This window comes from Nelusetta ayraudi, unplaced genomic scaffold, assembly GCF_046127955.1.
Source record: "Nelusetta ayraudi isolate G7.1 ecotype Tasmania unplaced genomic scaffold, CSIRO-AGI_Nayr_v1 ptg000006l, whole genome shotgun sequence".
Taxonomy (NCBI): Eukaryota; Metazoa; Chordata; class Actinopteri; order Tetraodontiformes; family Monacanthidae; genus Nelusetta; species Nelusetta ayraudi.
This window is the reverse complement of record NW_027466056.1, coordinates 6,400,566-6,426,724: the sequence shown is the minus strand read 5'-3', so window position 1 is coordinate 6,426,724 and position 26,159 is coordinate 6,400,566. Positions and strand designations below refer to the sequence as shown.

At 41.3% G+C, this 26,159-nt stretch overlaps 2 protein-coding genes across 2 annotated transcripts; one reads left to right on the top strand and one right to left on the bottom strand.

The window, feature by feature from the left end:
* The first annotated feature begins 213 nt into the window (after positions 1 to 213).
* sts (steroid sulfatase (microsomal), isozyme S) lies at positions 214 to 7,705 on the top strand. Its single transcript, XM_076017483.1, has 9 exons — positions 214 to 426; positions 2,654 to 2,775; positions 2,933 to 3,052; positions 3,596 to 4,007; positions 4,666 to 4,802; positions 5,076 to 5,213; positions 5,632 to 5,791; positions 6,269 to 6,390; positions 7,313 to 7,705. Exons 1-9 carry the CDS (start codon positions 266 to 268, stop codon positions 7,675 to 7,677), a joined length of 1,737 nt encoding a protein of 578 aa, XP_075873598.1. The 5' UTR covers positions 214 to 265; the 3' UTR covers positions 7,678 to 7,705.
* Positions 7,706 to 9,471: 1,766 nt separating this feature from the next.
* pnpla4 (patatin-like phospholipase domain containing 4) lies at positions 9,472 to 15,446 on the bottom strand. Its single transcript, XM_076017482.1, has 7 exons — positions 15,274 to 15,446; positions 14,390 to 14,578; positions 13,159 to 13,253; positions 12,295 to 12,427; positions 12,131 to 12,196; positions 11,131 to 11,283; positions 9,472 to 10,693 (listed from the first exon to the last, which is right to left on the bottom strand). The coding sequence occupies exons 2-7, from the start codon at positions 14,567 to 14,569 to the stop codon at positions 10,562 to 10,564; spliced, it is 759 nt and encodes a 252-aa protein (XP_075873597.1). The 5' UTR covers positions 14,570 to 14,578; positions 15,274 to 15,446; the 3' UTR covers positions 9,472 to 10,561.
* Positions 15,447 to 26,159: the final 10,713 nt, after the last annotated feature.

Below are 26,159 nucleotides of genomic sequence, written 5' to 3'. Positions count from 1 at the left end.
ACAACTGTGAAGTGTCAATGCGAAAACAAGGTTTGATAATAATTAATATTTCCATTGCTTGTTTTCCTGGGTTTTTCAGGAAGTTTATTTCAATTGCATGGAAAATTCATACAGTGTGTGTACTTATTGTTCAATTAACCACGATGTATGCAGCACACCACAGTACTGTGGATGGCTGAGCGTGTCCTAATCAGTTGACCTTTAGACCTCCAGCTGCTTTGGTCAATGTAAAGTGCTCTCCTCCTCAGTTGTGTGCTCAGACAACATGACTTCCGCGGGGCTGCCATGGGCTGTCCTGCTGCCGCTCCTGCTCTTCGGGAAGATCTGCGCGTCCGTTCGAGAAAGCAGCCGGCCTAATTTTGTCCTCGTGATGGTGGACGATCTCGGCATTGGAGACCTGGGCTGCTATGGCAACACAACTCTGAGGTGCACCTGATCTTACGAGGAACTTAGGATCTGCTGCATGACCTAAATTTTAAGCAAAATCGGTTCACTTGATTGTCCTAGGTCAGTTTCTGTGGGCTGAAATATGTGCCACCAGAAACTGAATTTGAATAATTTGTATTTGAATTTGAATAGCTAAACATGAATAATTGAATTGAAAATTTGAATTTGAATCACATAATTTGAAATTGTATTGTTAAATTTGAATCATTGCTTTGAAAAACTGTATTTGAGTAGTAAAATTTGAAATTAAAATTCACAAATTCATTGTCACTGAAAATCCAACTGTCTACACATCTTCACATTCAGTTCTCAAAATTCAAATTCGCTTCTCAAAATTCAGTTTCAATTTACTGTGACTGACATCCGGGTGCTTGGAGGATGAAGGGGAAGAGCTCAGATACACGACTCGTCTTCGGCCAATCAGCACTTACGTTTGTACACTTGCGTTGATGGACCGGTGTTCCGGTTCAACTCGCTACTGTGTTAACTGGCTACTTTTGTTTACTCGCATCTGTCGTTGTCCTAGCTGCAGCTGATGTTAAAACCAGGAAGTGATTTTGCTTGTTGCCCTCGCCACTGCCCGTTAGTAAATAATTTCTTCTAAGTCACGTATTTCACGCACTTGTCCCGTTTTCATAGCATATATCACCAGAAATGTCACGTAACGTAGTCGTGCTTGGAACGTTGAGTAGGCTCATTCCGGTAGCATCAGTACCAGGTACCCACGTTTGTTCTGATAATAATAAAAATATGAATGAAGAAAACTAATAAATCAAGCATTTTAGCCACTACTCCACCGACTGCCACGTTCAAACTGCAACTCAGCAGCAATGATTAAGAAGAGTCCAGGACTGCGTCACTAGTCACAGCAGGCAGCAGTCGTCTAGATGAACCCTGTGTTATGTTGTTTTATGGGGTAATTCACAACTTCACATCGCCCATTTGACCTTCTGAACAGAGAGGTAACTCTTATCGCACCGACCCCAAATCCCCGTAAAACACTTTGTGTGACTTGCCGAAGTTCACTTTTAAGCACGTCTTCCCATTGCTATATGGAGAGGCTGCTTCGCACCGCTGGCAGCAGGTGAGCCATGCCCATGCGCACCTGTCAGTCACATATCTGTCACCTACCAATATCGCCACATACATGAAAAACATTCATTACAACTCCTTCCAACTCTGTTCGTTCACACCGTTCCGACCAGACAGACAAGGAAACGTTCAAACAACATGGAATGTGTTCACTTGGACCACAAGGAGAAATCGTTAATCACACAATGGTGATCGGCTTGCCATTAAATGGAACACACATAATGTTTTTTTTTTAATGATTATTTTTATTATTATCAGAACAAACGTGGGTACCTGGTACTGATGCTACCGGAATGAGCCTACACAACGTTCCAAGCACGACTACGTTACGTGACATTTCTGGTGGTATATGCTACGAAAACGGGACAAGTGCGGGAAATACGCGACTTAGAAGAAATTATTTACTAACGGGCAGTGGCGAGGGCAACAAGCAAAATCACTTCCTGGTTTTAACTTCTGCTGCAGCTAGGACAACGACAGATGCAAGTAAACAAAAGTAGCCAGTTAACACAGTAGTGAGTTGAACCGGAGCACCGGTCCATCAACGCAAGTGTACAAAAGTAAGTGCTGATTGGCCGAAGAGGAGTCGTGTATCTGAGCTCGATTGCTCTTCCCCTTCATCCTCCAAGCACCCGGATGTCAGTCACAGTAAATTGAAACTGAATTTTGAGAAGCGAATTTGAATTGTGAGAACTGAATGTGAAGATGTGTAGACAGTTGGATTTTCAGTGACAATCAATTTTTATTGAATTTCAATTTCAAATTTTACTGTTCAAATACAGTTTTTCAATGCAATGATTCAAATTTAACAATACAATTTCAAATTATGTGATTCAAATTCAAATTTTCAATTCAATTATTCATGTTTAGCTATTCAAATTCAAATATAAATGATTCAAATTCAGTTTCTGGTGGCACATATTTCAGCCCATACTCGTTGAAATACACAACTTGCGTTTTAACGACTTATGGAGAGACTTAGGGCACGTATCGTAAATTCTGTTCGATTTTGGTTATGCAAATAAAAATCTAAAATTTTAGTTGATCACAAGTTGTTTTGCCACCTCCTGAGAGGCGCATCCCTCTGACCCGCCCATGTGTTCCGATTTCGAAGAACCCCTAATATCGACCTGCTCGCGCAGGAAGGAGTGAAGCTGACTCACCACATCGCCGCGGCGAGCGTCTGCACGCCCAGTAGGGCGGCGTTCCTCACTGGACGCTACCCCATACGTGCAGGTGAACGTCCATGTTGACACTGTGCTTATTATCTCTAAAACATGGTGCACCTTCAACCACAGCCTCTGCTTGGTAGCACTTTTGAGTTCAGAGAGATTATTTCCAGTGTTTTTGTGTTTTAAATTCATTGAAATCCCTTTGTTTTTTTCTGTTGCAGGTATTGCTGGCGGTCATCTCCAAGTGTTTATATTCAATGGGGCCTCTGGAGGGCTCCCCAATAATGAGATTACCTTTGCCAAAATTGCCCAGCAGCAAGGGTATGAGACGGCTCTAATAGGTATTCAGCACTTTTCAGTTTGGAGCATTTAAGTGTTGCGCTAAAGGGATGATATATATGTATATATATATATATATATATATATATATATATATATATATATATTCATATATATATATATATACATATATATATATATACAGAAACATATATATATATATATATATTTGTGTGAGTGTGTGTGTATTGGATCAGCGCTCAGCAAATGAAGTCCAAATTTCGTTCTATATTTTTTTTTTAAATCCATTTTTTATTTTTTTTATTTTTATTTTATTGGAATCCTGGTTTGCGATCTTTGTTCCTCCTCTTTCTCATTGTTCCCGAATGGGATCACATTGGTTTTGTATCATTCTTTGCCATCGCTGAGCCTTTTCAAACTCCTCTGCTCTGAATTTTCAGCCCTGACATTGGAGTTTTTTTGTTTTGCAAACCTTGACAAGGCGCTTTTTATTATCTCCATAGAGGCCTGAGAGAGTTGAAACGTCCTCGAGTTTGACAGCGCTTTTTAAAAAATGTTTTTTTTGCTTTCCTCTTCCGCACCAGGGAAATGGCACCTGGGACTGAACTGTGAGAGCAGCGACGACCACTGTCACCACCCCAGCGCTCACGGTTTCCGCCATTTCTTCGGCATCCCTTTGACCAATTTGCGGGACTGCGGGCCCGGACACGGCACCGTGTTCCAGATCCAAAAATACCTCCCGTACAGGTCGGCCGCCACGGTGTGCGCGACCGCGGCCTTATTACACTACATCGGCGTCGTTGCCATCAGCCGACGGTTCCTTCTGAGAGCGACGGCTCTGTTGGCAGCGCTTGCGCTGCTCGTCGGGGGATTCATCGCGTCCATGCCGTACTTGAACTGCATTCTGATGAGGGATCACGACGTTGTGGAGCAGCCATTCGACGCGGAGAATCTGACTCAGAGGATGACTCAAACGGCGGTGGACTTCATAGAAAGGTGTCTACGTTCATGAGGTCTTGTTCAGTTACCTTTTCTCGTCAGTAACACTTGTGAGCACATTTGTTTTAAAAGCACTTGAGGGGCACGTGCTGCGCTCGAAGCCACCAGCGCACGCAGTAAAGTGGGCCATTGTTGACGGCTAATTTCAGCCCAGCTAGACATGATCCAAAGAGCTCCAAAAATCTGCACCTGGACAGCAGTGTTACGACAGACACGGTGAAGTTGAAGACATACTTCAAAACAAAACATAGCAAGGTGTTGGTAAAGAGTGAAATTTTTTGTTTTTGGGCTCTTTTAAAGGGATAGAAAGTAGCAACAAAATGAAATCTTAGCATTGGGGATTGTTAGTTCGATATTAGATTGTTTGTTGATTGTAGTTTCATAAAGCTAAATGTGGGATCAAAAAAATTGTGGTTTTTTTTGTCAGTTTAAATTGGATATTTTTAAGCCATGAGGTCCAGATTTTGTGTTGCTTTGCTGCTCTCTGCTAATTGGAGGGAAGGTTTTTAAAGATGAATATCCTCTGGAGCGAATTGCAGACCTGGGCCCCATTTCCTCTTTTGAATCCACCCTTGAGAAAGCAGTAAAAGGCTCTACTCTTCGATCTATATTTCATTTCCTGTCATTTTTGTTTCATGGCTATTTCTTCCACCAGGAATTCAGAGAGGCCTTTCCTGCTTTTTTTCTCGCTCGTGCAAGTGCACACGGCCATGTTTGCCTCGGCAGCCTTCAGAGGGACAAGTGGTCACGGTGTCTACGGAGACGCCGTCCATGAGGTGGATTGGAGTGTCGGTGAGTCGTCTCAAGAAGAATAACTCCATGAAAATATCAAAAAGAAATGTCACATCAGCCAAGTCCACTAGGGCTGCCTTTTAGTTTATAAATAAACCCATTAATGGGATCCGGAATTTGTAGCTTAAAGTGACGTGATGTTGGAGGTGGCGGTGCAACAGTCAAAAGCCTGGAAGAGCGTGCTGGATACAAAAGAAGCAAACCAAAGGCAGGAATCAGCGCACAAGAATTCAGTGAATTAAGACAATGCGTTTGTAACTTTTTTCCCCCCAGGTCAGCTCATGCGGACCCTTGAGAGACACAAGCTGGAAGAAAACACTTTGGTGTACTTGACCTCCGACCAGGGAGCTCACCTCGAAGAGATCTCCGCCACGGGGGAGGTCAACAGAGGCTGGAACGGAATATATAAAGGTGGGAAGCAGCTTGCTTATTAAGTTAAATTTGAATATGACGTGCTGTTTGTTTTTTACGCCGCTGTAGCCAAATTTCTCACTCCACTCACACCAAAGAGTGGCTATTCTGTTTAAACAGTCGATTTACTTTTACACATTGGCGGACTGAGAGTCATTAGCGGGCAACGACAAGAGCTGTTGAGACTGAAAAAAAAAGAAAATCTCTGGGAGATTCTCCCAAGATTCTGTCTGATCTTTCCGCTTAATACTCAGCAGACCGTATTCAAAGAGCTTTTGAGAGTTACGCTTAAGCGTCAGCTGCCTGCTACGCTCTTTTGCTACGCTCTTTAGCCAATCCCAAAGACGAAAGTTGCTCCTTCAGCTGGCGATGCGGTCCCGAGAACCCTTCACTAGCGTTGAGTCTGTGCTCTGTCCAGCGGGGAAGGCCACCAATTGGGAAGGAGGGATCCGGGTTCCTGGAATCCTGCGTTGGCCGGGACGCATTCCCGGCGGCAGCGAGGTGGATGAGCCCACCAGCAACATGGATTTGTTTCCGACGTTGGTGCGGCTGAGCGGAGCCCCGATACCTACCGACAGGTGAGGCGAGCACAGCAAACCCATCTGGGTGTCACTCAGCGTTCGAAGGGGAATTGCAATGTAGGTTATGTTGGAGGAAAAGAGGGAGTGGATTTTATTTGCTCAGGGGACTTGATTGAAAGGTGTTATCAACCTCTGCCAAGACCGATAAAGCCGCTGCTCCGTACAGGAAGTCGTCTGGACTTGCGATCTCTCGAGAAATGTGAAATGACACCCAGCGTTGCGCGATCATATCTCGCCAGGTCCGGATAAAAATTTCACACCAATGATGCAGACTCGCCCATTTCATCAAGTTTACATCAGGGGCGGACTTGGGCGGTCTTGACACAGCCCAGAATGTATTTTTGGAAACGGCCGAGGAAGGTTAAGTGTACAAACTGCTTTGAGATGATAAGTGATTTTTTTGGGCTAGGAGCTAAAACTCAGATCTGTGGTCATTTTTAATTTCAGTCTCTTTCTCTCTCCTCTCGCCTGCAGGGAGATAGACGGCCATGACCTCATGGATTTACTTCAGGGCAGAGTTGAAAGGTCGAACCACGAGTTTCTGTTCCACTACTGCAGTTCCTACCTGAATGCAGTTCGGTGGCACCCCCAAAACAGTAAGTCTGTTCAGTTGCCTGTGAACTGAAGTCACTACATAGGAACATGGGCCGAGCCATTGTGACATTGTTTTTTCTTGTGATTGGTTTTATGGTCAGCCCCACCTTTCTTTCATCTTTTCACATTTCTTGTTTGTTATGAAACTGGAAGATTCCATATTAGGTGGTGTGAGTGGTGCCGGAGCTGAGCAATGATTGGAGTGCGAGTGCCTCCTACACTTAATGGCCATTTTATAAATTTTTTTTTGCTCGCTAGTTTTAAACCTTTTTTTAACCTGTTTTTAAATGGAGAATTTTCGTGCTACTTTTCATTTTGAGAGCCGGTCTTTCAGTCCCTGGTGGTCACAAGACAGAATGCACTTTTTTTTTTGGAGGGGGTTGGCGTGCATTGGCAAAATACACATGTATGCACACATCAGGAAAAGAAAAAGTTGCAATACACAATGTATTCATACATCACGAGATTAACACAAGTTGCCTTTGGCTTCGACAATTACAAGAGGGGCTCAAAGTGGTGGCCACTGGCGTCCGGACATTTGTGTGTGCGGCGAACTACTGCTTGGGACACTTGTTGATGCTACATTCATGAGGGTAACGCCAGCTGTTTGGAAAATGTCGTACAACAGTACTCAGTTTTATCGTAATTTGATCAAACTTCGAAGGAGGGATCTATATGTATTATGTATAGAAGCGCTTATACAAATTAAATATTTGTGCAAGTTTTTCTTTTCCTGATGTGTGTATCCATCTTCTTTTTTTTTTTTGTTCATCTTGTGAACTGGACCTTGAGTCTGTAATAATAATAAATCAATATATGACATTATTTTAGCTGACTGTGGTTTTGGGTTTTTTTTGCAATCAAGTTTATGGGTGAAATAAGAAGTTTCTACTTTCTTTTAAAATCATTATTTGTCTATTTCAGGCAGCTCCATTTGGAAAGCCTTTTACTTCACCCCCAACTTCTACCCAGAGAACGACACGGCCTGCCACCACACGCACGTCTGCTTCTGCGAGCGGTCCTACGTCACCCACCACGACCCGCCGCTGCTCTACGACCTGTCCCGGGACCCGTCGGAGGCCACGCCCCTGGGCCCTGACGCCGAGCCAGCATACTACTCTGTCCTGGCCACGCTGCAGGAAGCCGTGGAGGCTCACCAGAGGACCGTGAGGCCCGTGGAGAGCCAGCTCTCCCTGTGGAACGTCATCTGGAAGCCCTGGCTGCAGCCCTGCCGCTCCTCCTTCAGCCAGCTGTGCTATTACAAGCAAGTCGACGACTTGAACTCCTGACTGCACTGGCAATTCTGATGTTATGTTAATTCACATGATATCCTGCCTCGACTGGACAAAATGATGTGTGGAGCTATATGTAATATATATATATACATATATATGTATGTATATATATATATATATATATATATATATATATATATATATATATACATATATGTATAATGAAATGAAATATATATATACATATATGTATGTATGTATATATACGGGTATATACACGTGTATATATGTGTATGTGTACATATGCATATATGTGTGTGTACATATACACACACACACACATATATATACATATACACACATATATATATTTATATATACTCAAATATATATTTATATACATATATATATTTTTTTTTTCAGTGAAATCATTTTTATTATATTTTCTATGACTAAATATCTCAGCTTTTTAAAGGACGCTTCTGCACTGGTGACTTGGAGGGAAAGAATTACAATTACTCATGGAGTGCAATACTGCAAGATTTGGTATCAACATGATACCACGTAAATGCAAATCAACCGAAGGTGGATGTGTCTTCAAATGATTTTGATGACTTTTCAGTGTTCTTTGTTTTTTCCCCCCCTGTGAATTATTGATTAATTAAAACCAAGGACAAGAAGTTGGTCAGATCTTTCAGGTGAAAAAAATGTTTTTCTGCACCATTCCTCTGTGCCTTTTGTCACCCTATGGAAGCAGTCCAGGCAAAGAGGTGGCAGTTTACTCCTTTAACTTATATTCCATTTGGAATTTAGTATTGTCGCATTCATTTTGTGAAAAACAAATAACATTCCAACTTTACCTGTAGTAGTAGTTTAAATATAGTCATCAATTCAGGCAGATACAAATCTATCGCAACGATTTCATTACAATGGTATCAATCAACACCAACACCAATGCTGGTATCTATAATGTTAATTAATATGTGTACACCACGACTCCTGCCCTCTAACTGCAACTTTGTCTTGTTTGACCATAAAATATATTGGCAAATGTGAAATTTGTAAATGATGATTAAACGGGTGCTTTTGTTCAATGTGTTTCATTATCTGGCGGACATTTAAAAAAAAAAAAAAAAAAAGAGTGTTTAATGAACCCATTAAAAAACACTCGCACACCACATTACATTTCCCTTATGGGCACGGCAACAGGTCAAAGGTCGACATCCCATTAACTGTCACATGTCCGAGCATGTGACAGTTCTGTGCGTTTGACTCGTCCTCCCCATCCCCCCCGGGGAGCGGCGAGCAGCAGCGCACCGCTGTCTGTTTATCAATCTATCTCAAACAACGCCGTCAATGCGGAATATAAACAAAAACAAATGCGTGTGTCTTCATCCGGAAAATGAACCAGTCTCACTTTAGGTACCAAATGGGAACAGGGGAGACGCTAATGATTCCATTGTCCTTCGAACTCTAAAGCAAAACTAAAACCAACTTAACTCCTGCCGCCAAAACAAAAGTAAAGAAAAACGAACACACGTGAAAATCAGAGGAAGCAAAGCACAAGCGGTCAGACAGACGCACAACCTGAATGCACAATTAAGTCCCCGGGGCTGAAATAAACAAAAACGCCCACAGCTACATGGAAGTAAAAAAAGACTCACTTGACCACCAGACGTAAAACTACAATTGAAACACTAATTAATTTCAGCGTCCGAGAGGAAAATGGCGTAATCTTGTTTTTTTTTTGTTTGTTTGTAAGTAATTAATTCTGCACTTCTTGACCTTTCTTACATACAGTGGATAAAATAAAATGTGTGCAATACAAAATCTAGAGCCACAGCTAAGTGAGTAGATAATCTGTCGTTTATTTTCTGGAATTCCATTTATAAATAATCTGAATAGGAAGAAAGAGGAAAAGTAAAATTGTAAAAAAAAAAGACAGAAAATGTCAACAATAATCACAAAATGTATAAAAGTAAAAGGAAATATTGTGGAACACAACAGCTGAACCAATGTTTAGTGGAGTATTTAACTAGAAAAGTCCCAAAGATGATCATCCTCATATTAAGTTTCCACTTTTCCCAGGATGTTTCATTTTTTACGTGTCCTTTTTTTTGTGTGTGTTTTTGTGATCAATTTAGTCAGAAAAAAAAGTCAATGGTTTATTAAAGTACATTACCTGAACCATTGCTGTCCATTCAGAGACTGAGTGAGGAACAATCAGTCATTTTTTCCTTTGGCTCACCTGGTCTTCTTTGTTAAAGTGCTTGTGTAATCCCAACACTATCTTTTTGCCCCCCGTGTGTGTGTGTTGCAGTGCAAAAGAGAAAACAAAAGCAAACACTTCATCACAGAATTTTACAAAAAAGCTCACTTGAAGAAACTTTTTGACTGTTTAGAACTTTTCTTCTAAGCGTTGCTTACCAAGTGGGAACAATTAGATGCTCAAAAAATACCATAGATGCATGCTACACACAAAAAATTGGGGTTGCATTCTCCATTTCTAGAATGATCTAAATGATTTTTTTTCTCTTTCTTTAGGTGTCACTTGATAACTGACTCCAAACAATCTGTTTTCTTTTTCATTCAGTCATTTATGAAATCTCTCAAATGGCTACAAAAGCAAGAGAGGTAGCATTTTAACAGTGCGAAACGCTAACTGATCCAGTAGCTTTTTCAATTCTCTTTCACTCTTTTATCCAGTTATACCGCAAATAAAACAGGTTGGCACATCACACGCCTTTCGATGTCTTGGCAACACTCGAGAAGCATTTATTAGGATTTTTTTTTTCTTTGAGCGTACCCCGCATCTTAAAAAAAAAAATACTTTGCACGAATAGAATAACATTCAATGAAACATGAATACTGTAAAAAAAAACACACGTAAAAGTCTCTCAAACAATCGTCCCTTGTTCGCGGTCCGCCGCGGTTGTCGTCAGCTCATCCAGGCCTCCCTACGCAGGAACCTCACGGCATCCTCGAAACCACCCTTGTACAACGACTGCATGCGGCCGTGGGTCGGGGGAAGCAGGCACTGGTTCAGCCGTTTCAGGTTCTCCATGGAGAACTGAGGGTGAGAATCCGAGAGCTTCAAAATAAGCTTTCGCTCGATAGCTTGGATTTAGCATTTTTAGGTGCGAGACAGCTAATGAATTGGAATACCAATTAAAACAAAACAAAACAAAAAAACACTTTGTGAACAAATATGGTGTGTTGAACAAATTCATACTGTTTTTCTCTGCATATCATATGTAGCAAAAATTGCACTTTTTTGTCAATAAATTCAAATACATTTTTGGTGATCTGTAATAAAGGGTGGTTTTTACTTCTTCCTAATACTTTTCGAGCATATTTAAGTTTATGGAAATTTGTTTTTCTTTGAGTATTAGGCTTGTATTTTTCTCTCCTTTTTTTCTTATTTTATTGACGTATATGTGTTTTTTCTTTTTCTTTTTATGCTGAAATAAAGAATTCAATCAATCAATAAAAGAATTTCCAGCTCACCATTATGTTCATATTGGCCAGTCTAAGTTGGGTGGTGAAACGGCCCCTGTGGACTGGACACACGTCCTGCAGTCCAGCAAAGGGAGAGACTGTGATGGTTCGACCCACTGGCAAAATGGGCAGGCTGTCGGTGAACCCGCCGTCAATCCATTTCTAGGATAAAACGGAGAGAATGTGTTGGGAAATGTTCAAGCGGTCTATGTTCAGTCGCATAACTTACCGACGCAAGGATAAATAGAATCTGTAATTATCTTAGCGTCTGTTCACTGATTGAAAGTGAAAGTGAACGGATTGAAAGTTTGTTGAAACGATATTTCGGCAAATCTTGTATTTTGTCAGAAAAAGCATTTATCATTTTTTACTGATTTGACTGCAGTGTTTCCTTCATTGGAGTTCTGCAAAGCACTTGGTCCCGTCTGTTATGAAAAAGCACTAATTCAGAAGCAAAATGAAAAACGCCAATGTCAATATTGGGCTTCTTGAGCTGTGACGAGTTAGTAAAATTAAAGATATTAAAATTTTCTTTGCTGCTATTTGTAAGTCGCGACTGATTTTGATTTTTGTCGGCTATTAACGGCCTGAATTATAAATCAGACACCATTTTGCAGGCTTTGAAGATCGCCTCAAACTTAAAAGTCAAGTGTGTAACATTTGGCTTGATTGATGATTTTTATATTGATAAAAGTTGAATGGACTGGCCATAAAAACATTAAAAAGAAGTGTATAATCATATATATATGTATACATAGTGCAAGGGTCTTGCTCCCAGTTTGCTGCCAACTTGCACCGCCATACTCCTAAGGAAGCCTGGTGTGCAGGCCACAGTAGTTCACTGGCAAGCTCAGGAGGGGGAGGGAGATTGAAAGATGCCGAAATCTAAAATGTAACCACTTTGATGTCGCTGGTTCTTCTTTAAAATCTCCAAACATGACATGCTTAACCTTTAAATCCAATTTTTAAATAACAGTCAACAATGCGCTTGTGTGTGTCAACCAATTACCTGTCCTCTGAATTCCACCGGGTTCAGTCCAGCATAGAACGGCAGATAGCTGCTGGCCAGCAGCGCCTGAGGAAGTGAAAGGCCGTAGATGAACAAACCAGGAGAGGAAAGACACGTTATGGTCAGAACCTTTGTGGCACTACGAGGCGAAAAGGAGCACTTACCGCGATGAGATCGTCCTTGGAGCTGAACTGGGACACAAGGTGGTTCCTGCCGCTCAGGTCCGTTATTGAGACATGGAGGCGGTCACTTGCCAGGAGATGGGCGTCGCTGGGCAGAACCGTGTCCATCCCCTGCCTGGAGAGTGGGCGTGCACAGGTTCTTATTAATGAAATGTCCCTAAATAAGAATGTCCCACAATGTCCCACTAAAAGAACTATCGAGACCTTTGGTGAGACATTTGGTGAAACCTGGTTGGGAATTGGGCAGATACACACGTCTCAAGAATAAAAATTATTGTTCACGCCTAAAACTGACTGCCCACTTTGTTGGATAAATATAATAAGAAAAAAAATAGCAACATGCACTCTTGAAAAAGTAAATAATACAAATTTAAGAGGGGCAAGGCCCAATCAATTCCATTCAAAAAATGTAAAACACTCAAACAAGTCTGAGGAACGTGTCCTGTCTTGGTCCATTTTTTTGGTCCCAATCTGATCCCGATTTTTTAATGATGAGTAATTGCCGATCCCGATTTTTTTCCGCCGATCTTTTTTCTTACCTTGAATAAACTAAATCCTTTGGATTCAGACTTTTCTCTTGGTGCATTGCAAAATAAATTGGATTGTTTGCTTAAACGATCAATCCATGCTTTGCTTTTCCTCACCGATCTAGTAAAATATGCAAGATCGGCATGCCCACCCAATCTTTGGATGGGATAGGGCATCCCTACACTTGAGTGTTGCTGGGCTTTTTCATTTTTTGAATTCAATATAAGAAGGGCCAGTGAAAGGACGTTTGACTAAAGCCCGACTGCTAGCAATGCAACAATGCAACAATCCAGGAAATCAAGTGAATCTGACACTTACTGCAGTGCGAGCATGAGGTTGTACCCTGGGACGACGGCTCCAAACTGTCGTTTTCTCACATTCTCAGCGAGCCTTTCGATCAACTCTTTCGCTTCCTGCAAAACAGTTTCCAACAAAAAAACAAAATCAAGTGTGGATCAAATCATTGCATGTGTTCCGATAAAAAATGGTTGCTCATTTTACTGACCTCTCCCAGCACAAACCAATGAACCACAAGCTGCGTCAGATGAGTGGATTTTTCCAATTATGAGTGTTGTTGTTTGATGAGCCAGCAGACTTCTCCTGTTACATGTAATCTAGCTAACAGCTAACGTGTAAGACGAGCAAATTGTCCATCATGTGATGGGCCACTTTAGCCAGCGGAATTATGTGACAACATCCAACCAAAACCACTTTTTGTAGTTCAGCTAGAAACAAACCAAATAGCTCAAGAAAAACTGTACTTAGGACTGGCTTAGTTCTAAGTCTTTACCACTCATCTCCCGGGCCTAACACCGAAAATGTTACTTTGCTTCCCACTGCATCACTTTGGAAATGTATTTTTCAATTATTAATTGTTATTATTACAGTATTTAAGTGATTAGATCAGAAATGAATAGTTCTATGATGCGTGGGTGATATACAGCAAGTGGGTAGTTTATGAGTTATGTATAGTTATGTGGGTAATACACATGTCTTTAAATACATGTATGTATTTAAATACATACATGTATATGTAATGTACAAACATAATTTATATATATCAGGGGACTGTGTATGAAGATATCATGGGGTTATATGATATACATTTATATATCACAGGATTATACATTTATAATTGAAATTATTTATGTGGCGCATGATTATTATACATACATACATACATACATATATACATATGTATATATATATATATATATATATATATATATATATATATATATACATATATATATATATATATGTATATATATATATATATATATATATATATATATATATATATATATATATATATATATATATATATGTATACACATATGTAATAGTAATTAAAGGGGTAGGAGTAAATAAGTTTTTACTTTTTCCTACTCCTTTTTGAACGCCTTTGAGAGGATCAATGATCACATTTCTTTGTTTTGTGTCCTGTGGCTTTCATTAAATGTGTTATTTTGTAGTATTTCTAAGTACAAAATAAAGATTTCCATTCATTCATTCATTCATTCAATAATGGAGCAAAAAGAAGCCCTACCTCCAATTTGTCAGGCGCTGTAACCATCAGCGAAGCAATCAAAGCCCCTGCAGAGGCGCCCGCATAGGCCTTGAGGAGGCCCAGCAGCTTGTCCCCGTGCCGGAGAAAGGCATTCGCGGCACCCAGGTGGTAGATGCCCAAGAAGCCAGCGGCACAGAAGGACAGGTTGAGCGCGGTCATTGTCGGCACCTGTGCAAGCACAAGTCAGGAATTGGACAGGATCCCTTTATTTGGGGCTTCATCGCAAGTGCACAAGTGCCCAACTTGTGCACAACTGTCATAATTATCTATGTATGATACAGTACAACACACAAAATTGTAATTATTGTTTACATGCCATGACAGTGCAGTCATCATCATTGACTCCCAATCAAGACCAAATGTGGAGTGTTTTAAAACGTTTAAAAGTTTTCAGTTCAGTGGGGATCAAGTAATAAAAAAATAATAATATTTGTCTTGTTTTTATTTGCTAAATAATACTAATTTTAATTGATATTTGCAAAAAAAATAAAAAATAAAAAATAAATAGTATAGCACTCACTGGAAACCTAGTGTAAATAATACACTATCAATTCAAAACATTTTTTTTTTTACAACAGCAACACCATGACGAACGTGTATGAACATATTAGACATGTTTTAACAACAGTGACATGCAAATACTATTCCACTGCTTGTTGCAACAGTCGCGAAAATAGCCACAATAGTAATATGTCCAGTTTATTGTACAAACTGCTGTGTTTTGAAGAACGTGGTTAACGCAATGACGTCAGCATTATTTCTGCCCTATGACGACAGGCACGGTAGCTAGCTAACTAGCTAACTCGCTAGCTGGGGATACCGGTATCGAGTGCGAACGACTTCAGGAAACAAAAGGGACCTACCGAGGCGACGTGCTTACGGAAGTATGGACATAGTGTCCGACGGACATAGTCCGCCAAGAGAGTGAGAGTCAGTTTAAGTCACTGACAACTAGAAAACTAGTTCGTCATGAACTAACAGCAGCCGACACTCAACACCATAACACTGTGTGTGTGTGTGTGTGTGTGTGTGTGTGTGTGTGTGCGCGCGCGTGCGTGCGTGCGTGCGAGCGAGAGAGAGAGAGAGAGAGAGAGAGAGAGAGAGAGAACTGAGCACGTCTGCGCATGCGCAGGTTCCTTGGGAAGATAACCTCAAGGTAAGACAAAAGGTATTTCATTTCTTTATGACGAGCAAGTCAAGTTCAAGTCTGATTTGAAATGTTTCCCCTTCTTTATCCAATAGAAAGACAGATTTTCTACTTTTGTCACTAAATTTGATTTGAGTGGTTAGTAAAATAAAGTAAGAGTAAGTAAGTCACAAGAGTGTCTTCGGGGAATCTGATGCTTAACCTGCTTAAGACGTTGCAGAAATGCGAAATCTATTTAAAAACAACAACAACAACAACAACAACAAACCACAGAGACCAACGGGCAAATGAGCTTTGCACATTTAGCACAAATAAAATAGTTTTTACTTGACAGTTCATCAATACGATGTTATATCTACATTATCGGGCATCAACTTTGTTACCGATTACCCCCATCCCCAGCAAAAAAAAAATAATAATTTCACCATCTGTGTTCAGAGGTTGTATTGCCCCTCATCTAGTACAAGGTCTTAATAAGAGGATGACATTACTGTTTGTGGCAAAGCGCAGAGGGGCACAGGCGGGCTTTCGAACCCCAGATTCCCGGGTAATAGCCATGCGCGCTTCACCACTCGGCCAAAGGGACATCCCTTTGGCCAAGTAGCATGGGCGCATGATCAATTGGAGGCATAGTGACAGGACCGCCACTCGTGAAGCGCGCATGGCTATTACCCGGGAGTCTGGGATTCGAAGCCCGCCCAGGACCTTTGCGCCTTGCCACGTATTGGATTCTAAATGTGTCAGTGGATGCCTCCAATTTGGCATCTTTGTGCAGAAGTGCTGACAGCAGTAAAGCTAATGGGACACACTTGGCTTTAAAAACACAACATAAATGTACACTGATTATTCTTGTAATTAGTGCAGAAAACATAGAATTTTCTTTTGTGAAATAGGCTTTTTTTTGGACCCAATTGGAATTACAAGACTATGTGGTACAACTACAACTTAGTGGTACAGTGCACGTCCAACAATATCAGTGACAATCCAGACAAATGGCCAAACATTTTACACAATAACTAAAAAACAAAACAAAGAAACAAAAACGCTTTCTATCTATATTTCATTATATAAGCCCTGCCTTGCACTTTTTTAACCACCTGAGGCAGCGATACCCCCGAAGTGCGTCTTCCTCCTCTGCATCTACTATAGTCGGCACTTTTTTCTACATCAAATTCAAACTCAGCTTTTTTTTCCCTGTGTCAGCACAAATTTTCGGCTCCCCCCGGTTAACTTATGACTTCTTATTGCCTGAAGTGGCTTAGGTGGATTCCCGAATAAAACAGAGACAATGTTGTTAGTTAGAGGTAAAACAAAGATGCGTTTTCTATATAATAATTGTCTACAAATCAATCAAAACTCAAAAGAAAAGAAAAAAAGATGTCTGCCATCTGGTTGGCTCACAGACTTCACGGAGGTCTTTTTGCTATCGGGGTTGCAGCTACCAAAAGGAGTCACACAGTCGGGGTCTTGCGTTACTTCATGAACAGTGTCTAACAAATGGCAAAATTTGTTCCTGAAATGAACAAAGCGATCTGAACTAAATATGACTGCATCCTCTTGAGGCAATGATTGTTAATTTAATGTGTCCCATCGACAAAAAGAAACTTCCTTGTCTTTGTGAGTGAATGATCCTCTGTTGAATGCAGGCTCGTCAAAATGTGAAGGCATCTCCTCACCATGCTGACGATGTAGCTCAGCTTCCCTTAAAATATAAAAAAAAAAAAAAATAAATGTTCAAATATATATTGTTATGTTTAAATTTCGTAGTCAAAAAGTACATTAGAAGGTGTTCAACTCCGAGATGAGTGAGATGTTCAGGATCAGAAACTTATCTCAGATAAGGTTTTTCTTCTCGTGTTTCCGGAGCGTCTCCGTTCATTATAGCACATTGAAGTTGAGCTTCAACGAGACGCTCATTGGGTAAATGCTGCGTTTAGTCCAACCGCTGGACGCTCATCTCCACCAACGGGAGTCAGTAGAGGAGGACGTGAACCTGGAGCGCTGGGATTCCGCGTTATGACTGGATAGTCGGAATCCCCTTTTGATTGGGAGTTCGCTGGAAATACACACAGACGGCAGGACAGTGTCGAGTCCCGCTCTGGATTTAGTTTGAGAAGCTCATTTAGTCCTATTTGCTTTTCGATTTAGAGTAATGCAATGTAAATGCAACACCGTCATCACCCTCTTGCTTCTGTCATCACACTTGTTTATTATAGTTTGAACTTTATACAGTTGTGTTGGCTCATTTGTTCATTCATGATACATGCTAGATCAGGCGTGGGCAAACTACGGCCCGGGGGCCATATGCGGCTCATTCAGTTTTTTAATCCAGCCCACCAAACTTGACTTTACTTTACTAAGTAATTCATAAAAATAGCTTTTGTTCATTTATACTTGACACTAAACCATGTTTTCGCCACATCCCGTGATGTATTTTTCGCTCCTGTTAGGTGCCATGATATCTACCTCATAATGACAGACAACAGACCTACAAATAAATCCAAACAAACGGTCAAATTGTACATTGAGGCCAAACATGAACTCCTCTTTGAAACATCAGCAACCGACACTGATAAAAAAGCAATCAGTCAGTTCGAAACTTTTCATTTGAACATTTTTTTGAGGGAACAGACAGAGGAAGGGGGGGGTTTTCTCGGAACGGCGCCTCCTTCGTTCAGCACCTCTCAACGATCGCAGGCAACAGTAGGGGTGAGGAATGCGTGGCGCCGATTCAATTTCGCCCCTTTTAACAATAATAATAATAATTATATAAATGAAAAAGAGCCACTACTTAATAGGCGGAGAAGAAGCAATCTTTGCCCGTGAGCCCAAGAAGAAGCGACGGTCAAAAAAACACAAAAAAAAAACGTTCGGATGAGAAGAAACGAGGAAGTCCAATTTAATTTATCAGGACTCATTATCCGGAGCAAAGTTATAATTAAGAGTCGCTTTCAGAGAAAAAAAACCCAGAAACGCCTGGAGGAAGGGAGAGAACGCTATCTTTTTGAGCGGGGAGCCGCGCGCTGCTGTGTTCGGCTTGGAAACGCCACGGGGGCAAAAAGAATTGAGAGAGGAGGCGACGGCGACGCAAGGTCACGGAGATAATAATAAAAAAAAAAATGAATCTGGGGAAAGATCAAATAGTTTCCCGTTGATGGAAAGAGATGCAAATGCTGAGCTGTGGCAGCAGCGGGGGGGTTAAAAAAAAACAACAACAGTATGACGGATGAGAGGGAAGAGGTGATGGCTGGGCAACGGACCATTAGGACAATCACGTCAGCGTTGGAGGAGTAAACACATCCCTGTCATGTCCCAGAGTGCAAAAATAAATGAAAACGAAAAAAAAAAAAATAAATAAATAAATAGAGGATTAGTCATCGTGTTGAGACGTGATTCACCTTGAAAAAACAAAAACAAAACGTCAACTCCTTTGAGCGCTGCGAAAGACAAAAAAAACGACAGGCCTTGACTGGATCGAGCAATTTGTCATCAATCAATCAATCAATCAACTCTTACTTGTACAGCGCTAAATAATAAGCAATGGTGCCTGAAAGCGCTTTGTACAATGAGACAAAAAACCAACTGGGCCCTTCCAGAGCAGCAGGGGGCAACAGTGGCCAGGAAAAACTGTGGGAAGAAAACTAGGCTGTGTCTAAATTCAAGGTCTGCATCCTTCGAAGGATGCGTCCTCCTCCACCCGTCGGAAGGCGGGTCCTTCGGAGGACTCGGCCGAGGAGGACAAACCCAAACCCGCCTCCCCAGTAACCAAATGGGACGGTCTAGCCAATTCGAAGGATGCACCGCTGCTATCCTTCGCGTCCTTCTGTGTCCCAGTATGCTTGCTAAGCATGCGTGGATCCTGGGAAGTCAGCTGAATTTAAGTATTCAAATTTCACATAAAATATTTTTACCATAGGTTTTTTACTTATTTGAACATCCCATCGTTGGATGGCGAAGCAATGGTTAGCTTGATGCTATAAAAACGCCACAGTGGCAGACAATGTAGATGTAGATATATATATATACTGTATAAATAAATAAATAATTCAAATATAGAAATACAGAAAGAGACACATGACTATATGAGATACATCAATGTAAACATATATACAGTATGTATATAAATAAATGTTGTGTCGTATACGTCAAATTATTAGCAAATTTAAAGATGCCTAAATGTAAAGCAGTGGGCTGGTTTAGGTGCTGTCCATGTTGAATGTCTTAGTCCATATTTGGCAGGGCAAGAGTTTGTGTCATGCGAGGACACACGTTTGAGAGAGCCGCAAACCCACAAAAAAAGCGCGGGTGTGGGGACGGGGAGGACAGGCTATCTAGCGATTCTTGGTAGGAGGGAGTGAAAATGTCACATTCTTTTTAGATGAAGGATAAAACAAAGGCGTCGGCGGTTTCTAGAAAGGAACAACAGTGGCAGCGTCCTCGTGTCAAATTGGAGCCAGTCGAAATTCAATCATCATCAAGTGCGAGGAAAATAATGATGGGAATTTTGGGCTCTTTTCAGAGAACTGGTTCTTTTGGCTCGGTTCACTAAAACGACTCTTTTGGCTCCCAAGCGGCTCCTTAGATATTTTCTTGTCGCTTAATTAATAACTTATGTTGACAATATCAAAATGGTAAATTGGTATTATTGACACACTTAACATGAAAACAACCCCCCTCCCACAGTACAACCAGGTGCAAATGAAGAACAAATCAACAAAACATTACAACAAAATTTGCAAAACAAGCAAAAAGCAGCATTCAGCTTAATATGTCCAGTTCATATACACTACCAGTCAAACATCTGGACACATACTTATGATTTAATGTTTTTTATTTTAATCTTTTATATTTTAATCCACATATCTTGCTCATATATTTGATGTCTTTAGTACCTACAGTGTAGAAAGCAGTAAAAATAAAGAAGAAACAGGTCTGTCCAAACTTTTGACTGCTATTGTATGCGAGTGAATGTGTGTGTGTGTGTGTGTGTGTGTTATTATTAAGGTATTTATTATTCCGTTTTTTTCCTGTTAACAATATTATCTTTATTTTGACATTTCTCTATCGCACAAATTCTCAGCTAAAACTCCTTTTACATTGCCGCCAACTCAGCAACTGGATGTAGATCAACCCGTTTCCCGGTTTGGCTCCCAAGGAAAAACAAAAAACAGCTCCCAATAAAAAGCTGGCCCTTGTTTGTGAATCACCCATCACTTGTAGAAAAGTAGGTAAATTCATGACGACTAGCGCTGGTACAGTGCGCAGAAATGGGACGACGAGTGCCGCCATTGGCTAAATCTCAGCCTGCAGCCGCAACTCTGCGTCCTGGCATCCTTGTATCAAGTGCCCCCCCCCCCCTTGTTATGCAGATAAAGTTACACACACACGCACCCACCCACCCACACACCAACGCACATGCACATGAAATGGAAACACAATCATGAATTATTGCGACTTTGTCAAACCTTGAAGCTAGTTACAACTGAGTGTCCCAGCACAGTGGGTTTTCTTCTCTCTCTCTTTTTTCCCAATCTGATTAAATATTTATCTTCTGTTCCAAATATAAAGCTGAAAACACATCTCTGAACCGGGGCGAACAGATACTGTTCGCCAGAATGTTTTTTTCTTTTTTTTTTTTCTTTCGCGAGTATCCCCGAAGCACAATTTCATCTCCCCTCCCCCCCTTTGTTCTGCACCCGTGTGATGTTACATTTTGCTTCAGCAGAGGCTACAGGCTCTCCTTACACCTTCTATCAATAACACATTTTTTGTTCTCAACTCATGTTTGTTCTCAACTCTCTCATCTTCTCAACCTCACTTGCCCTGTGATTGAGAGGCCCGACCTTGAATCTTTTTTATCAGCCTTCCTCAAATTTCAGGTCAATTTAATACAATTCCCGCAGTCAGTTGCATGACTTTTTCCCCCCCGGCTAAACGGAAAACTCCAAAATAGAGGCCCAAATATACAAAGACGCTCAAGGGCAGGCGAGTGGTTGGCCAACAGGCAGGTCGATGGGAAATGAGCAGTTTACATCACCAAGGTAACATGTTACGCAAATATCAGTTCGTAAAAGTAAATTGCCGAAAGTGAATTCTAAAATTAATTTAGATAGTTCGGATAATTGTCTTTTCCTTCCCATTTGCCAATGTCTTGGTAGTCATCTTGCCAACACTAGTTATTTAGCTAGCGTCAGCATTAGCACACATTTCAACCATTTTTTCTGACTCTGATTCTGAAATAGTCGATTCACCAAAAGTGATTTGGACTAATGCAAATAAATAGTAAAATAAAAGGACAAGATAAAAAAAAAAATGACTCCACAAAGACAAACCTGACAACAAAGACAAAGCTTGTGAAATGTTTGGAGTACAAACTTGGGGGAGAACTTTAAATTTTTTTGGGAACTGTTCCTTTACCTGTAAATTTCAATTGCCGTGAGAAAATGAAATGATCACACTTTCTTGTTTCCCTTCCTGTATTCAAATATGATGTTTACAAGATGTGAGATTGGCCGCGCCGATGTGCTCCTGCGTTGATCCTCACCCGCAAAATCCAATAGTCATTTCATGGATGAGGGGTTTATCTGTAAAAGCTCCCTTCCTTGTCATTTCCAAGATTGCCTTTCCACAGGTGAATCTTATTTCCAAATAAGCCAAGGGCAGCCAGCCAGTAGTTTTTTATTATTATTTTTTCGGGGGTCTCCAAATCTGTCGTCTCTCTTGATTGTATGCAATTTTTTTTATTCGCAAACGGCCGTGAGTAAAACTTGCCGTATTACCTGAACAAACCCCGACTGAATTTCACGCCGGTACGCTGCTGAGGCAAATTTCAGGGCTGCGATTTTCTGTGGCTCTCTCTCCGATTCCCAGATGCAGATCCTGTTGGTGGCGTAGAGAAAAGGGGGAGTCCCCCTGGGAGCCGCAAGCGCATATAGATTGATCATTCCCGAAAGAGACGTCCGCTGACTGACTGGGGCCATTACTGTGATTTTCTTAGGCCCCCCTTCGGTCAATGTTGGACACCACCTGATAATAGATCACAGTCAACCAGGAAACGCTGAGCAAAGGATCCCCTGCATAATTAGTGCCGGGCGTCAGAAACAGCCCCCAAAGATTGAGGGTCAAGAGAGCTTGTGAACTCGACCCAAGAGAACAGAACTACTGCAGAAGGGGAAACCAAGGCGGCGCCTATTAAGAGGCCTTTTGCGGCAATGATAAATGTTGGCTTGAGATAAGATTTGAAAAGATGAAACTTTATTCATCAAAAAGGAACTTACTGTGCCAGAGGTGCAACGTCCAGTATTATCCAAATTTCTGATATGTTTAGCCCTAGCCCTAACCCTACAAGAGAGCCGGTGTGCAAATAGCTGGAAGCCACGTCAGGCTAACTGAGGTGGCACTTTGCTGATCAGCGACGTCAACAAAGCATGAACGACTGAATAAATTAGCTTGGTTTCAAACATTTTTCCTCACAAATAATTGAAGCCGTATTCAGTATTCCGTTATTTATTTATTTTTTTTTTAAGTTTTTTAAATAGTTTTCACAGTTTCACACTATGTGTTTTATCCACATGCGGAAAGAATGACTTGAACATTCAAGTCAAAAGCGGGGCCAATCAATAATAGCAGAGGACAGCCGGACAAGGAGAGGCACAAAGTTCACCACTGACAGAAAGTTAGAATTCAGATTTTTTTAACAAAATATTTTTCACCCCTCCCACCATTACCCATCAGGTGTCAGGCCAAGTTCACGACATGTCACACGAATTAAGTTGATTTTGACATTTTTAAGCATTCTGAGGTCGCTAATTTGGGAGCTGCCTCGGGAATTTGGTGCCATTTGCACAATGCATTACTCACGAGATAATAGAGGCATTGCCTGCAGCATTAACGCAAAGTTTTTTCTTTGGTTTGGCATTATGTCAGTCAGCTGGTTGAGCCGCAGCACCGTAGTTGTGTGTTTCACTCCTGGACATATCCACAGCTTGACATCTCAAAAAATAGTTTCGCAAATTGTGCCTAACCCCCAATTCACATAAGAAGTGTCTGCAGTGTGTTTGCAGGGCTTTTGTGTTTTGACGCGTGGGCGCGTCGATCCAAGTACTTTCGTGTGTGAAACAAGTGAAAAAAAACTCTTTTGCCCGTCCCAACAGTGTCTCGAAGCATTGATGTGTGTAAAAAAAGAAAAATAATAATAACCGAACTGCTGGTATTATACAAAATGCAGGTATTTAAAGTATACCTCCATTTTTGTTAATCATAGTTTCAGATTTAAAGTGAAATCGGCTTTATTGTTTGACGGCCGGATCTGCCGTGTTTTCACATCATTGACTTCCTGCCTGAACGATCCTACCTGCTGCGACTGACGCAGGAGGGATGCGTGAAGCATCAAAAAATAAGCAGCGGTATTTTTTTTACCAGACGCTTCTGGGGCACTTCTGCACCTGATGTGAACCTGCAAACTGCTGCGGAGCCGCGGACACTCTGCTGACGCTCTGCAGACGCTCTGCTTATACTTCTGATGTGAATTGGGGGTTACTGCACAGTTTGTACAAAACTTCACCACTGAACCGTAGCTGTCTTTGGGCAAAGGCAGGGTCTACATCCTGGACAAGTTGGCAGGTTATCGCAGGGCAACATAAGCTGCGTTTCCATTACCCCTAGAATTACGCGAAACCTAAATATCGCAATAAAAAAACGGTCATGGAAACACCAAAACTTCAAAACACCTCTCAAATATGGCTAAAAGGCTTTTACGCTCTAATGAGGTGGTTTTTCAGATGTATCGATATAGAGATATATTGCAAAAGTGTCATGGAAACACTTTTTTTGCATTTACACACCACTGGACGTGACGTACGGGGTCACATGACGAGTTCACATCCAATGAAAATGGTGCGTTATGTTTGGAAGGAGAAGATTGAATTTCTTTTTTTTTTTTTTTTTACAAATAATCAAAGAGAAAAATATAACAACAATTCTTTACAGCAAACAACAACAACAAAATGCAGATTTATACAAGAAAACTTGTACCTCTTTCCTCCTCAAAGTGGGGTCTCGCAGGACGAGATTTTACGAGAATTACGATGTATGCGCTTCACACCATTCAATGGAAGCACCTGCAAATTGCAATTGTACTTTGTCGAACTTTTAGAAATATCACTTTAATTTTGCGAAAAGCTGTCATGGAAACTAAGCTATAGAAAGACAAACAACTCACACTTACCCGCACGGCCATTTGGAGTTTCAAAAATAGCCTCGCACACATTTTTTCCGGCTGTGGGGGGGAAAAAAAGCCCCAGGCTTGGGGACCTAACTAAAATTATGCTGGATACAACCACTATAACCCTAAATCCAGAGGGTCGTCTTTTGTGAGCAGATATCAGTTAGCATGTCTGCTATCAGTTAGCATATAAACTATCTGTAAAAGATCTGCATCCCACACAGAACGCTGATAAAATATGTCAGTAGTGGTTTAGTTTCATTTTAGCTGACCTTGGATGAATAAAACTAAGTCTCATGTTACGTTAATCTTACTTAGAGTTCCGCTAACAGACAGCGACCCTTTGGATTGAGAGTTAAATCCAATACAATTTTGACTTACTTTAGCGTGGCGTTTGTGACTTCGACATTCAAAACTAGAGATGAAAGTCCCTTTACTTTGGTCTCCATGCTGTGAAAAAGTGCGCATTGCCGAGGCCAACCACTGTCAACATTCCAGCAAACAACCAAACTGACCAAGCATTTTGTTTCAAAACGTATCCCACACAATCGCAGATAAATTTCTTGTCTTCCTTCTTCTAGTCATCTTTGGGTTTGACACCCGGGAGCCGCTGCGTCGGAACCAAGGTTTTCCTCCCCGTCGGCGAATCGTTCGAATATCTGCCGTCTTAACGTTTGTCTCAAAACGTCAGCTTCTGCTCGCTCCTGCTTGCTCCCGCGCTTGGAAACATCAATGTCACACTCGCTGTTTCCCCATCAAGGCTCCGTGATGTAACGTCGGAGTCGGCCCACGGTGCTCCCGCAACTTCAAAGCTGCTCCACTTACCTCGCTTGACACTTTGCAGCGAGCTCGTTTATATTGGCAGCTGTGGAGAATTTGTGATGGTTTTCTTTTTTGGAGCGAACTGATAAAGGGTTCCACTCACTGTCAGAGACATTTTTTTTTCTTGGGAAAAAAAAATAAATAAAAAAACCCAGACAAAAGCATTGCCGTTGACGCCTTTTTAATTGAATCCCTGTGCAAAATTATTCAAACAAATCTATCTAAAACGTTGAATAATCAGCACCAAATTGGATTAAAGAAGCGGGAAGCGGCACGTTACAACGACAGCGGATGACATCGCTTGCACGGCGCCGAGTTCAACGCTGCCGCGCCATCTGCAATTCGCCAACGAGGGAAAACGCCACATGGGCGCAGGGGTCTCGTCAAAACAAGCTTGGTCCTTAAGGATGTTCACAAGCATCGACCTTGTTTTGTCCGAGCGGGACGGCATCTTCCCGGGAATGCTGAGCAGAATGCAAATGCATCTTTTCGAAGGTCGGACCACCGTTCTGTAAAAGTCAAACCGATGAAGGTGTTTGTCGAAACAGAGACGGAGG

Coding starts and splice junctions, on each gene's coding strand:
- pnpla4 (XM_076017482.1), bottom strand. CDS start 14,569: ATGACCGCGCTCAACCTGTCCTTCTGTGCCGCTGGCTTCTTGGGCATC. Junction 12,197..12,294: donor CCAAGGACGATCTCATCGCG/GTAAGTGCTCCT, acceptor TCACTTCCTCAG/GCGCTGCTGGCCAGCAGCTA. Junction 10,694..11,130: donor TGGCCAATATGAACATAATG/GTGAGCTGGAAA, acceptor TCTCACCCTCAG/TTCTCCATGGAGAACCTGAA.
- sts (XM_076017483.1), top strand. CDS start 266: ATGACTTCCGCGGGGCTGCCATGGGCTGTCCTGCTGCCGCTCCTGCTC. Junction 4,008..4,665: donor GCGGTGGACTTCATAGAAAG/GTGTCTACGTTC, acceptor TTCTTCCACCAG/GAATTCAGAGAGGCCTTTCC. Junction 5,214..5,631: donor CTGGAACGGAATATATAAAG/GTGGGAAGCAGC, acceptor TGCTCTGTCCAG/CGGGGAAGGCCACCAATTGG.